At 42.8% G+C, this 14,878-nt stretch overlaps 1 protein-coding gene across 2 annotated transcripts in view; it reads left to right on the top strand.

Moving 5' to 3' along the window:
- HACD2 (3-hydroxyacyl-CoA dehydratase 2) overlaps positions 1 to 7,973 on the top strand; it is an 88,057-nt gene extending 80,084 nt beyond the window's left edge. For both annotated transcript variants that reach the window (XM_068964639.1, XM_068964632.1), the window contains 3 exons: positions 602 to 723; positions 2,578 to 2,756; positions 7,765 to 7,973. In XM_068964639.1, the coding sequence (XP_068820740.1) occupies positions 602 to 723; positions 2,578 to 2,756; positions 7,765 to 7,847 (384 nt within the window). In that variant the 3' untranslated portion in view covers positions 7,848 to 7,973. The remainder of the gene's footprint in view (positions 1 to 601; positions 724 to 2,577; positions 2,757 to 7,764) is intronic.
- Positions 7,974 to 14,878: the final 6,905 nt, after the last annotated feature.

Here is a 14,878-nt window from a genome sequence, read left to right as displayed (position 1 = left end):
GGGCTTGCCTCTTAGACGATCTTCAGCTTCCCCCACATGAATTCATCCTGCCCAGGGAATTAGCTTCATCCTCAGTTGTGTTTTTATCATTATGTTGCCCTTCTCTGAAATTTCGCTGGATTCCAAGTTGTCATGGAAATCAAATTAAAATTCTTATTAATGGAACCCAAGCTTTTCACCAGTTCACCCTTTTACTGTCTTGCCTAAGCATTCTTGGCTCCCACAATACCGGTTCACATTCTCCACATCATGTCAGCAAGCAAACACGCAGAAACTCACTCATCGTATTTGTTTCTCCCTGTGGGCTCCAGCTCATGTAGTTCCCCATCCGTGTATCTCTTACTCATCAGTAAGCAGAGTTTCTTCTCACTTGCCCCTCGTCCCTTGGCTCTGCAGTTGTTGTCATAGACATGTCTGTATTCTTTATGTGGCAAGCTCTTTCTGTGCTGTGCTATGAGCCCTGAGGTTACAGACCAGGAGCTGTGTTGACTTCAACCCCACCAGCTCAACAAGGGGGAAAGGTCAGCTCTCCACATTGTGAGTGCTTCTTTTTAAAATGTTTTATGTGTTTGCTCTTTCCTTTGTCTGCCTTTTCCTACAGGTCCAGAGTGAAGACAGTGTCCTCCTGTTTGTTATTGCCTGGACAATTACAGAAATTATCCGTTACTCCTTTTATACCTTCAGTCTGTTAAACCATCTGCCTTACCTCATCAAATGGGCCAGGTAAAGAAGTACAGGAATGAAGACTAACTTGGGAAGTATCACTGTACTTTTTCTTTATTGCCTAAATACTATTTTTTATTTCTAAAACTTGTGTGAGGTAGGGGTTGGATGAAATTCTGCTCTGTGGATTTCATCAGGGCAAGTGACTATGTAACTGTGATTTATAAAAACACTTTTAAATTTTTTATCTCTACTTAAGTGATTTATTTGGAATCAATTCTCTCAGTTAAATTATTCAATAGAGATTTGATGTAGCATCCCTTTTTTGTCCATAGAAAACTTTACTGATGAGCTTCTGCCATTATGATGGTTTTTTGGGACCAAGTCCAATTCCTATCTCAGTTTTTCCAACACAATAATTCTTAAATTACTCTTTAATTAATAACAAGTGTTACAGGGCACTTTTAGCATATTATCAATTTAGTTTGCTTTGATTATTTTTAACAATGGTATTTGTTATGAATTTGGTGAATTTCTGATCATTCATCTGATTATCTGAACTAACCTGTGACACAGTTGTGAGCAACTTTCTGAGTTAGAAAAGACTACAGGAATGAGTGACAAAGCCAAAGGATCAAAATTGTCCTTGGGGACAAAGTGCCTCATTTCATAAAAGGAAAACGGTGGTTCCTAGACAATTTATGAGTTTAATGATTAAACAGAGACATAAACCAAATGTTTCCAAAGCACGTGAACTTCTTTTTCTTTCCTTTTTTACCCCCCCCCCCCTCCCCAGTAAACATTTGTATTGGGAAAAGGGGAGAATGGGAAAAGTGTAGCGGTTTCTAACCAAGTTGGGCAGCAAAGCTGATGGAAAACTAGAAAGCTATCTCTCCTAGTCATAGCTGTCTCTCCTAGTTATATAAGGTTATTGGCCACACCCTGGTTTTAGTCTTCGAGAAAGATTCCTTTGTCCGTTTCTTCTGTGGCCCCTGGAAGAGTCCTGCTTTTCCACCCTCCTCCTAAGCATGGCTGAAGGTGACAATGGAGAACATATCTTTCTTTCATCAGCATATTTCCTGTGTGTGGAGGTTTAGAGCCCAGTATTTACTGTCAGCCACACACAGCCAAAGGCTTTTTAAACATGAGCTGATGATTTCTTTAGCAATACTTATACCTCAGAATGGCTTCCAGTTAGTTCCCTAGGGTTAGCCTCTCCAAAATTCTTTTTAAAACGTGAGAAACTCCTTTTTAAAGTGAAGAAAATTGTGTAGAGTTACCCATGTGATAGTAGTTGGGGTTTTTGGGGGGTGGGGAGGGACTGGAAAATTACATAATGACCAAGGCTATCATAAAATTTTTAATATTTTTTAAACTTAGCATGTCTTTTATTTTTCACAGTAGCGTGTACCGGCTTTTGAAAGCTTTGTAGTATATACACGTTGGATATGCTGCTTTTTTCAGTCCACAGACCAGACTCTGTGTGCATTGTAGGGATTCTTGGATACCATGTTTCAACACCTTTCTCCGGAAGCCCACACCCACCTATGAGGCAGGACCCTTCAGTATGAACCATGACTCCATGCCCCTACTTTACCAGTATTTGACATCATTTCAGTTATTTTAGGGGGTTGTTTTGAAGAGTAGTTTATTTAGTCAGCTCAGATTTTGAGGCTGACCAAATACATTTTATTTTAGAACATTCAGAAACATACCTGCTTTGGCCCTTTTCAAAAACTGGGTTGTAAAACCTGAATTTAAGCAGTGGGTAAACAGGAAAGTGTATAAACAGTAACTTTCTACAAGACCAGTACCGATTACTTACAATCAGTACTGGTTGTGGGAGTGAGAGGGTGCGTCTTTCTACTGAAGCTGGCTTCAAACCTCAGTAATGAATATTTTGTTTTGTTTTAGGTACACACTCTTCATTGTGCTGTACCCAATGGGAGTGTCGGGAGAACTGCTCACAATATATGCCGCTTTGCCGTTTGTCAGACAGGCTGGCCTGTACTCCATCAGTTTACCTAACAAATACAACTTCTCCTTTGATTATTATGCATTCCTAATTCTGATAATGATCTCTTACATTCCAAGTAAGTAGATATTTATGCATATATTTATTTATGTTTTTAAAATTGGCTCAACAATAGCTAGAGTTAAATGCCTTTGGTTGTTTTTACACCGTAAATCTTATTTATCAGGGAAGCTTTGGTTTTCATTGAAGCTGACTGTCAGAAAGAATTTTCTCTGTTAGTCACTGAATAAAGATGAATTCCTCTCAGCTGCTAAAATGCAGTCCTTAGTGTGTGTGTTTGAAACAGTGAGTGCCAGGATAGGTTAACTGCCTATTGGAGGAAAGTACTGAGTGGAAAGCAAAAAAAAAAAAAAGCCATTAGAGACCTTACCTTGACTTTTTCAGTCGCTTAAAAGCTGCTTGTTATGGTATTTGAAAAACACTGTAGAGAGAGTTTTACACTTTTGCTACATCAAAATAGACATTACTTCACTTTTAAGGAATTGGTAGTTGAGTAGAAACAAGTAAAATAAAAATAGATTAATTGATTAATTTTTTCTTTATTTCTTATTTTCTTTTTTGGAAATAAACACTTAAAGCCATCTGAACAGAACATAGCATTCTCTTCAGGATGGTTTCCGATTATAAAGCACTCTTCCCTAGCAAATCCCATGGATGGAGGAGCCTGGTAGGCTGCAGTCCATGGGGTCACTAAGAGTCGGACACAACTGAGCAACTTCACTTTCACGCATTGGAGAAGTAAATGGCAACCCACTCCAGTGTTCTTGCCTGGAGAATCCCAGGGACGGGTGAGCCTAGTGGGCTGCCGTCTGTGGGGTCGCACAGAGTCGGAAACGACTGAAGCGACTTAGCAGCAGCAGCAGCAGCTGAAGGTTTAAATATATAGATACTCAAATCTGCCTACCAGCACATTAACAGAGAGAAAAGGCCATGTTTGAGGCTTCTCTGAAGTGAGTCTTGTTTGCTGAGGATGAAGAGTTGTTTACTCCTTTTCTCAAATTCTGATGTTCAGTTTCTATCCTATAATTGATTTCCACATATCCAAAAGTCATGTTATACCCAAGGCCATGTAAACTGAATGCTTCTTCTCCCTTAGCTACTTCGGTTGGCATTATGACTCTGAATCTTATTTTAGGCTGTAAGATGCTATATCCTCCCCTAAACCTCAGGTTAAATTCAGACTGGAAGGTTGGATTTTTCTTCAGCCCACAGCATTAACTGAATGACTCATCCTAACAATCACAGGTGACAAGCTTGTGTCCCCTTGTGGAAAATTGCATTTCATACATTTTGAGGGAAAAAAACGACATCCCAGTTTCTTGTGAACATTTATCTTGGAGAAGTTCTTGGATGCACTTCTGCTTTGTGATTCCTTTTACACCCTTTAGGAGCAATCAAGTCTTCCTCTCTGTTGCTGGAAGCAGGGTGGCTAGCGGCCATCTGTCTCCAAATGTAAAAGGTAGTTGATGTTCAAACAAAAGATAAATATGGAAGAGCGTAAAAATTTGAGTAGTAAGAATTAACTTAGAGCTTTACACCTTTCCGATTTTGTTCCCCTAGAGTTTCACTTCCAGTCTCTGGAGCAACACTTCCTAACTGCAGTTTTGCCACACCCAGGCTAACCAGTATTATCCTGATGGGCACCATAAGATTTATTTAAATTCAGCATAAGTCTTTAAATGGAGATAAATGGTGTGTTGGACAACTGGGAACGGGGCCAGGAGACTGTCATGAAATCAAACCAGTAACAAAGTGCTGCCTGGTTAATGGAAACCTGGGGCCCCTCCCTCAGAGGTGCTGCCAGGTTTCCAGCCTGTTGCAGGTGGGGCTGTATTCCAGGAGCAGTTCTCCGGGCACTCTGCACCTGCTTGTCTCTTTTTGTGCTATGGGGGCCAACCAGAGCCAACCTTTTGCCTCTGCCTGCTGGCCTCTCGGTAGAGAAGGGACCTGGTCAAGCACAGGATGACAGGATTCCTGAAGGAAAACAAACCCAGTTCTGTGGGATTTTCCTCTGTGGCCTTAGAAGAGAAGAGAGCACAGACCTAAGTCAGCTGTCTTACAGAGAGTGGGGAAACTCTCTCCTCTCAGCCAGCGTCTGCTTTCCGTACCTCAGTCCTTCCCCATTTTACCATTCTCAGCCTCTTTTTAATGAGACAACTTGGCTTGGTTAAAGTCCATACTCTTTCATTTCTAAGGTAGCTTAACTCTTGTAGGACCAAAATAGGATTCATTCCAAGGACAGAGATTAAAAGTTTCCCTTCAAATCCCTAACTCCCCACCCAGGCTCAAGATGGCAGCGCAGACCCTGTCTGCTGCTGCGGATCACTCATGTCTGCTGGCGCTCACTGTGCTTCTGGCCTGAGCCAGTGGCCCTGAATGTTTTCAGTAGTTGATGTTGTTAATGCTGAGACCAGTTTGTACAGTTCATTCCAGCCAACTGCATGTTTCCAACTTTCCAAAACTTTGTATTTATGAGAAGAAAATGCAGAGTCAGGAGAGGTTGCTGTTGCCATGCAGCCTTCTTTACCAAATTTGGATTCCCTTCCACAACTTAGGTTTCTTTCAGTCTCCTCTCATGGGAAGTGGATGATGTACGTGTCTTACAGAAAGCAGCACCTCTTCGTTATGGTCCTGACCAGATGTTGCACTGTCGCACATGTGGCCCATATTGTGCGTGGCCTGTGAGCTGCAGCCCTGGGAGTTTTCTCATAGCGGGGTGCTTTGGGTTCCCTCTGGGGTGCTCCTCTCCTCTGCTGCAGCTGCAGTATCAGTATGGACAGTATCTGTTTACATTACCTGCTCTCCCCCTTTTGCAAATTGGTGAAAGTTAGCTGCAGGGCTGGGGGTTTGAGAAAGGCAGAGAGAAATGAGAAACAGTGATAGAGGGCAGGGTCACCAAGAAGCAGGGCACTGTCCACATTGTCAGTAACCGTAACCACACCTCTGATTTTTAGAGAAACAGAAGGAACTTGCCCCAAGCAGAGTGTTTCCAGTTGCCCTCTGCCTTCAAGTCTTAAGAGCGCCCTTCTCCTTACAGGAAGGTGTGCCCAGTGACACCACAGACACCCACCTGCCCTCTGTCACCCCAAGACGGACACGTGCACAGCCACCATCTCCATCCTACATGCCCTGAACTATAAGAGCAGAGGCTAGAATTCTGAGCAGCCTGTTGTCAGGTTGAGGTTTTCAGTGTAGTTAAAAGCAGGTACCCATGCATCTGGAATTACTTCAGTCACTGGAGCTGGTGTGACCATGTGAGTAATTGAGATGGAGGTGGTGTCCCCCAAGTTCTGGTCACCAGGGGGTCACTGCCAGAGGAGCAGAGAATCTCTGGCCCAAGTACTTCCATTTTCCCCATCTCCCCGACACATTTCTTTCTCTCGGGCACTGAGCAACTTCTGGAAGAATGTAACAAAATGAAAGGGCCATATCTGCTCCCCATTTCTGACCCAGGAGCCTCGGTAGCTGGCAGGCCCTTGCATGAGGATGAAGGTGTATTTAGCCATCTTGTTGCCACTAAAGGCCTATTGAATGGCTTTTGGATCGTTGTCCTGCGTCAGACCCTGTGAGTCCACAGCCACACTTTATATGAGTGACGTAATCTCAAATGCAGCCAGTGGAAAAGTCCTTAGTGTTCTTTGCCGCAAAGTTTCCCTTTACTAAAGTATATCTATAGAAATGTGACTAGCCTCACATTTTTAAATGATTACAATTAGCATTCCTTATGGTTTAATTATATCCTTACTTCCAGTTTTTAGATTATAGAGCTTGTCAAATTTTCTGGCGTTCGTACCAAAATAGTTCTCTCACTGTTGAATTTTATGCACAAGCTGGGTCTTTTCTGTGAATAACTTCCTGCCTGCAAATAGTGAGTGGAGTGGATGGCAGTGCTGTTCAGCGCCGGGGCCTCCTCTGCAGTTTATCAAATCTGTGTGCACACACCCACTGATGTCTTGGTACTTTGGGAGGATCGTTTGACATTTGGCCAACTTGGAACCCATTTGGAAAGAAAGAAACTGTCAGAGAAGAGTTGGCAGTAGAAGAAATCACCTCCCCCAAAACACAGGTTACTGTCTAAAATATAGAGTGGAGCTATTGAGAAGGGAAGGTGGATATCGGTGCACGTCCAAGACCATCTCCTGGGATATTTTATGTGGGTTTTGAACCCCCAGTTTACAGTAACCTCGTGAAGGTCAGATAGCTTAAGCTGGCATCTCCCAGCAGGGGCACTGTAGGCCTTTGGGGTGGGACAGTTCTTAGTCATGGAGGACTGTCACATAGTGTGGATTTTGGCATTACTGGCCCCTTGCACTAAATGCCAATAATATCCCCACTTCAGTTCTCCCACCCCCATTTCCAGCTACTCCCTAGACAGGCAGTACCACCCTGTTCAATCGAGAGCCAGTCCTTTTTAAAGTAACTCATGAAATGACCAAGAACAGAATCTCCAGTGCATAAGGGTTTGCTTTTCATATCCAAACGTGGCTTAGTGGTGTTCAGATCAAACGCCACTCCTCGGTCTTCCCAAAGAACAGCATTTCTCTGGAAGTACCTTTGGGACATCCTCCTGGGTGACAGAGCAGGGGGACAGGGAGGGCGAGGCTGAGGGTCGGGAGCATGCAGCCTGGTCCTGACTGTCAGTGATTTGCTGTGAGACCGCAGGCAAATGCCCACCCTCTCTGAGGCTTCCATTCCTCCTCTGTGAACAGGAATGATAACTCCCGCACTAGAATTCATCCCCTAGTTGTTGGGAAGTCAGAGAATAAATGTGAAGATAGCATGAGCTTGTGTAAAGAGTATTATTTGGCAGCTCTGTGGAATCTTGATTGGTAATGCTAGTGACAGTAGTATCTGACAGTCCAATCCACGTTACCCTACCCCCTCGGCTAAAGCAGGAAAGTAAGTTTCTTTGTGTTTTTCTTCTTTCTCCAAGCCTGTCTTGTTACCATCCTTGGTTGCTGGGAGAGAAAGTGGTTGGAGTCAGAGAGGACCTCAAGTCCATGTGCTTTACATAGAACGTGTGGTTTAAAATCATTTCCTTAACCAGTTCTTTCTCTTCTTTGCAGTTTTTCCCCAGTTATACTTCCACATGATACACCAGAGAAGAAAGATCCTTTCTCATACTGAAGAACACAAGAAGTTTGAATAGTTCCTTCTTCCTGCACATCCCCAGAAACAAACTTTCCAATGACAAAAAATGCTGCAGACTTTTTCAGTTCCCAATACGTTTCATAGAAAATAAGTAAGAACTATTTTTAAATACTAAATAAATAAATAAATAAATAAACCAAAATCCAGTGTCATGTGGGCCTGGGATTTTCTAAAAAACAAAACAAAAAAATGAAAGCTGTTACATAAAACATCCTGGCCGGTCCATTTCAGCATGCTCTTTCAACCAGAAGTTTCCCAGTGTTTATGATGGCGCTGGAAAGGGATTTGGCATTTTATGTCGTCCTGTTTCCTTCACATGTCTGATAAGTGAAAGATCTGTAACACTAGCTCCTTGAGCGTTACAGTCTGAGCCCTGAAGTTGTGCCCACTGAGTGCCCAGCTTGGAGCAGTTGCGTTTCAGGCTGCAGTGTGCTTAGCATTCCCTCTCAAAGTGCTTGACTGCATGCTGGAAGCCGTTTGTTCTCTGGCACGCTCTGAAGTTATGGCTGGGACCTTCCCCTCGTGTCTAGTGAATGAGTTATACAATGTACATGTCTGTGAAACTTTGGGGTAGTGCCTATAATCAGAAAACAACTAGAACCCTTTTGTTTGTTTTCAATTGAGTCGTTACTGCTTGCCACTACGAAATGTGCTTGAATTTAATAAGTATGTGTATATTGTAGAGAAGCTACCTTAACTGGGGCTCCACCTCAATCCTATTTTAACAAAACTGGACAGCTCTGAGGAAGGGAAAGCTCAGTAGCTAGTCAATGACGGGTCCCTCTCACAGTACTATTCTCAGAACACCCTGAGTAAGGAGTTTGCCAGGAGCTGTTTTCGCTTAGGGACCTGAAGCCAGTCTAGTGCACAGAGGTAGAGAATCTGTTCTTGAAAGCACATGGAAGGTGTTACTCTAGAAATGGAGTTTTGAAGAACAATCAGGAATGGGTTTATGTACCCTTATTATTTTATTTTTACATTTTTATTCAGCTCTTCTGTTTGTATACTTTTCCTTATTATGGTGCTATGTAATTCCCACCAAGTTGTAAGTCCAGAGGCAGTGAAATGTTCCAGTTGGGCAGTCATGAACTAAAAGTAGTATCGTCCCCGCATTTTGGAGCAGCCAAGAAATACTTTGGACATATGGACATTGTCTAATTAACGTCTTGTCTACATACTGTAATTGCTAAACTGTGCATTTAAGGCTTTTCAAGAAAGAGTTGGATGAAAATGTAAAGCCCAAGTTTAGACATGCATTAGATTTTAAATATACAGTGTTATTTACGGAAACATTTTCCCTTTTTTTTTTTTAATTGGTTGATCTTTTAAAAGTCTAGCTTACTAGCTTACTGACTGGTTATCAACTAAAATATAATTGCCAATATTAGAAGGGTGTCATAATGGAAAACTTTTAAATGCTTATTTTAATAGAAGCTTGAAAATTAAGATGAAAATGAGAAGAAAATATGCAGCCTGAAATTTAATGCAGGCAGATGTATAATACATTATTTTTGAATTGATCATTAAAATTCTGCTCCTTAAAGGCAGCACTCTTGACTTGGGTGTGGTGAGATTAGAATCTATTCTTGTATTTGATAAACAAAATATGTGGGAAGATTATTTTTCATGCTTTTTTCTCTTATTTTTCCAGAATGTTTTTCTACCATAAAATAGAATCAATTTGGGTTATATTAGCCTTATTACTTCAGTTGAGTAAGATTTTTTTCATTTGTGTTTGAAATAGTTATAGGAGATGGGATGAAAAATGCAAATTTTCCAGGATTGCTGGATTGGGAGTTTTATTCGGGCCTCTCTATTATAATTTGCCATTATTTATGAAAAACAATCTGTCACAAATAGTGGTCATGCATCCAATTGAACTTTGACAACAAGAACGCAGCAAATAACTCCCTTCTCAAAAAGGGTCTCAACCCCAGTGTGTATTTTTGTCCATCAACATTTAAAATGCTTGTTGCAGATAAGTAAGGCATGCACTGTGTCCTTCAGTCACCTCTCTCAGTAACTGGTTTCTTTATCTCTAATGTGAATTCATTTCTCTTTGGAAGTGGTGGTGTTCGTTTATGAACTGAGAACGTCTAACCCTACTGGATATCACATCTTGTAAGGTGTGGATGAGGAAGGTGGTGTTTTGGTGGGTATTTTGTCAGACTCAACCACGTTCATTTCCGGGCAGAGTCAAAGGCATCATCTGCCACCCCCCTAACCCCTACCTGGTTGGGTGTTTCAGATCCCCCTCTTCGGGGACCACCTTCTGGCAAAGAATTCTTTGAGATACGCAGTAGTGCCGTATCGACACAAGCTGCTAATCTGCGTCTTGCTCTGTTCTGTTTGCTAAGGTTGGGGTCATTCATTTAACACGTACTGACTGTTTTCAAAGGCTCTGTGGAGAGTTAAGTCATGGAATAAAGCACATCCACCTGATGGAAACGTTCCCCTGGAGCAAACTTCCGAGAGGAAGGGCTTAGAAGGTGTAGCTTTGAGGCATGTGAAGAGATTGTGCCCTCACTTCCACTTGTGTTTTTGGTTATTCATTTATAATAAAAGGTTGGCATTGATGTGGTACAACCTGCAAATTAGTTTCAATTCTGAGTTTTGGATAAAGCATTGTAAGACAAAATCGGTACATACCGCTCTTTTGAAATTTGGGTAAAAAATTATACAACCATATATAAAGTCATTTTTATATTTTTTCTATGTTGTGAAAACCAAAACTGTAATTTTATAAGTCTTTGATTCACTAAAATTATATAATTTAAATGTATTTTTTGTATATTTAGAAATAAGGAGTTCAAAGACTATGCTTAACTTTCTATGCATGCATTTGGAAGCTGTTTTTACCTGATAATGTAGAAATAAGTTGTATTCATAAAATACTGATCTGTGTTGCATTTCAAAATAAACTGGTGTGTGCTCTGCCTGGATTTGATATCCGACCAGTAGATCTGGTGATTTTTCACATTGAGTTGGCCTGAAAATGGTAGTGTAAGATTATGGAAGTTTCAGTTCCATTATGGATTCCAGCTCTTTCTTAAAGTTCTTAAATCTATTTCTGCTCTTCATAATGGTTCTACACTTAAAGGAAAAGCAGACAAATTATATTGAGGTTTCGAAAAAATCATTCTTCCAAGCAGTCAGTCTTCAAGCTTACCTTGCTAACCTCCAATCTGGCTGCAGAAGGACAGGACAGATTCATCATATAGGCGACCAGGAGAAATAAAAAAATTAATCAGTAAAAGATGGAGGGCCCTTGTCTTACAGTGTGTATGTATGTGAGTTTTAATCTAATTTTTCTAATGTAAGAGAGGAAATACTGTTGCCCAGCAATGTTCACCTTATGAAACAAGTACTTGGTCAAGCGGTCCAGTACCTCCTCCTAAAAATACCTCCAAGCACAGAGCAATCCTAGAAACTGCTTTACACACAGTAACAAGCGGGGAGAAAGACTGAGAGGATACTCAGCTCGGCTGCTTCCAACCTACTAGTTCTAGACCCCAGGGTTCCTCCCCTCAAAAGTGCCAATGTGCCCATGTGCCAGTCCCTTTCTAGTTATGTCTCTAGGTGGTCTCAGGGTGCCTCCAGCAGGGGCATGAGCCCACCTGAGTCTCCCAGGTCCTAGAGGTATCACCCTTGTCCAGGACTGTGGAAAAGGTTCCAGAGGAGCATATTTTTTCTGAATGCTGTCTGATCACAGAAATTACCAGCATAGTGGTTAGAACAGCCTCTCTCCTCATATAGAGCTAATCTACTTTGGAGATAGGCACATTTATGAAAAGAATTATTTCAGCTGAAACTGAGGAACAGATGGTGAAGTTAATAGTAGAGGCTATCCAGAAAATACAACTTTTCCATCTTAGAGTGGCAATGGGAAACCAGCCAGGTCTTTGTAATTTGTCATTGTCATATTTTATAGCAATTATGTGTACTATGTTAACATAAGCTCCAGCCTTAGGAATTACCATTGGTATAATTGAGGCCCACTGCTACACACACAATATTCCGAAAATACTGCTGTGTTGTTCTGTTCCCTTTAACAAAAATGAAGAAACTAGCTTTGCAATTCCTTATATTTTTTTTATTCCAGCATTACAAATAGACTAGTTCGTTGTTACAGTTTGGTGGTGAAGAAACTGTTCTAAACATTTATTACCAAAAATAGCTATACCTATTAACATTCCCCTGCCTGCAACTAGGAACCAGAGTTAGAAGAGAGCTGTGTAGGTTTTTCTGACCTACACTTTGATTTAAACATGTGAGAAACTAATCTGGGGTTTTTTGTTTTTGTTTTTTTCAGATTTAGAGATATAACCCTTACTGTTACAGGGCAAGATCTCATTACCAAAAATAATCTTTTTTTTTCCCACAAAAAGGCAATTCACCCTGAGTCACTTGATAAGCAAAAATAAAATATGTGAGAGGCAGTGTACTTTAAGCACCTAATACCCCTTTCATAAATTTGTTTATGTATGGAAATTGTATTTTCTGTTCACTAATTCCAGAACATGGACTTATTACCATGGCAGCGCTTCCACATCTATCTATGACCGTGGATGCAATCCCGATGCTTTTTCATGCTGGACTTGGTTAAAGCCCTAAGGCCATTTCCGCCTCCGTGTTGTCGTAGCTGGGTGGCCCCACTGGGGGGCAGCACCTCACAAGCGATTGGAGGTCTGGGGAATCCAAGGCGTTTGGAACGTAGCTTTGACCCAAGGGCAGAAAGGCACACTAATAAAGGTCAGTCACAGACTTCTGTTGTCCATATAAAGTAAAGGCAGCCTCGTGTTTTGGAGGGGTACAGGAAATAACACTTTTTTAGAGCAAAAAAACCCCAGTTTGGATTTGAGCTTTGAGGCTCCAGCTGTTCTCTTCCTGCTGCGGAGACCTCCCTGGCTGGGACTGCGCAGGCTGCCTGGTTTTGAAATGAGAGATATTGGAGCCGGTCATAAAGCAGGTGTTAGTGCTCCTGCTTAATGGAGAGCCTGCTTGTTAATCTCTGAAACATTCAGGGAGGTCAGTTCCCGCTCTTCTTCTGTCCCTGGATATTTTTGGAGGGTGGCCTGGGCCATGAGAAAATGTCAGGCCACCTTATAAGGCCGCGTCTGGCCCCGAGAATGCTTGCCTGCAGCGTGTCCAGTACACTCTGTGGGTGTGAGTTGACTCTTGGACTGTGAGTTTTCTCACAGATTTAAAATACTTCTATTCATGCCAGGGATTATTCTCACTCTTTAACAGGCTTAAAGTCTTCCCCAAGAGCTGTTTAAATGACACCAATTTTGGCCATACCCAATAGATCACCCAAGGCATGTGTAATCCCTTACAGCCACACCAGTTGTTTGTGCCAGGGCAGATAGTCTGCTGCAGGTGGTTTGTTTATTTTTCTAGTGTATGTCAAAGTGGAATCCACAGAATATTAGTTCTGGGGGCAATGGGAGTACAGGTATGTTAGGGAGTGGGGGGGGTTCTGTGGTTTAAAAAGTTGAAACGAAAAGTTTTCTCTCCTGCTGGACTTTGTGTATCTTTTCTCCTGTGAACACAGTTTGTGAATCTCCAAGAAAGGGGGAGCTGATGCAGGGCCAAAGCCACTTTCAACCTTATCCTTGAAACATCTTCAGGGCTAAAGCTCCTTGAACACCATGAAAAATGCTAATCTGTTGGCAGCTTTCCCCATCAGAGAACGTGAATACATCCTGAGGGGGAAAAAAAAAAACAAAAGAGGGCTTAGCCTGGGATCTGGGAAGATTTTCCTTGTTTTTTTTTTTTTTGTTTGTTTGTTTTTTAAAAAACAACCATCCCAAATAGGTAAATGAATTACACATTAGATTGAGAGCCCAGAAGTCGGCAGCCCTGGATGGGGTCTACCCTTCACTTGTTTCTGCTGCATCTGAAGGGAGCTTACCAGTGGATGAGAGCTTGTCTGAGAAGACCCAGATGGAACTGCAGCCCCAAATTGGGTCAGTCCAACTCCCACTGCCCCTGTGCCCACACCCCAAATTTCTTAAGCTCCTGCTGTCAGAGCCCTTTATTCAGGCTCGTGTCCTTGAAGCTCCTGGGGTCTTCCTGACTTCACTGTCAATCCTGAATACCCCCAGGTGCTGGCTACTTTGTCCTGCTGTGCCCTGTTATGTGACAAGGCCCCAGAGTTCCTTTTGCTCTGGGCCCTTGTCAGTTGGCATCCTCCCCATGTCAGCTCACCATGTTCATAGATCCTTAAAGCCAGGGAAGCCATCAGTCTCTGTGCAGAAGAAACTTGGGACCTGAGAGGGCATGTGACTTTTCCAGGGCCACACAGTGAGACAGCTGGGACCAGCTCTCTACCCCACCCACACAAGGGCAGCTCCAGGGCTGTGCCCTGCCCTCTGCTGCCCACACCCATCATGGCTTTGCTGGAGCTCCTAACCCTTTCTTGTTTCTCATCTCTCTATTCCCCAGTCTCTTATGCCCACGACCCCTCAACCTTCCCAACCTTCTGCCAGACTCCACCATTTGACCACTGTAATCAGGAACCCCCATGCCCCCTGCCCTCCCATCCCACCCTCTTGGCAAAACCCCAAGCTCAGATCATGTGCCTTCTCCCCTTGCCCATGCCTCACCCTGGGGGCTGCCTGCCTGGCACTGCCCAGGATTCTCTTAAACTCCATCCCCCTTAGACCTCTGACTCACTCCCAGTCCGAGATTGCACCCCCAGTTTAACAGAAATCTGCCGTCAGGTAGCAATTGCTTCAGCTTTCTATTCCCACACCTAGAGACTTACCTATACAGAGCATACCCTTTGCTTTACCTCCTGTTGGAATGGATGGGGCAACCTTCTGTCCAAAGTTAATCCCTCCCTTGTACTCCATAGATGTTTCCCTCCCCCACGCTCCGGGCCCTCACTGCAGCCGTCCCATGCTCTCTGTGCTTCCTCTCCGGCGTCTCCTCCCATAGAGCGTCTCCCCGACTTGGCTCTGACCCCAGCCCTCCTCCCGCCCTCCTCCCATTCTCTGGGAGAGGCCCTGCCAGTGCTCCTCTACT

This window comes from Capricornis sumatraensis, chromosome 1, assembly GCF_032405125.1.
Source record: "Capricornis sumatraensis isolate serow.1 chromosome 1, serow.2, whole genome shotgun sequence".
In the NCBI taxonomy this organism is placed as follows: domain Eukaryota; kingdom Metazoa; phylum Chordata; class Mammalia; order Artiodactyla; family Bovidae; genus Capricornis; species Capricornis sumatraensis.
This window is presented reverse-complemented; position numbering and strand designations above follow the sequence as displayed.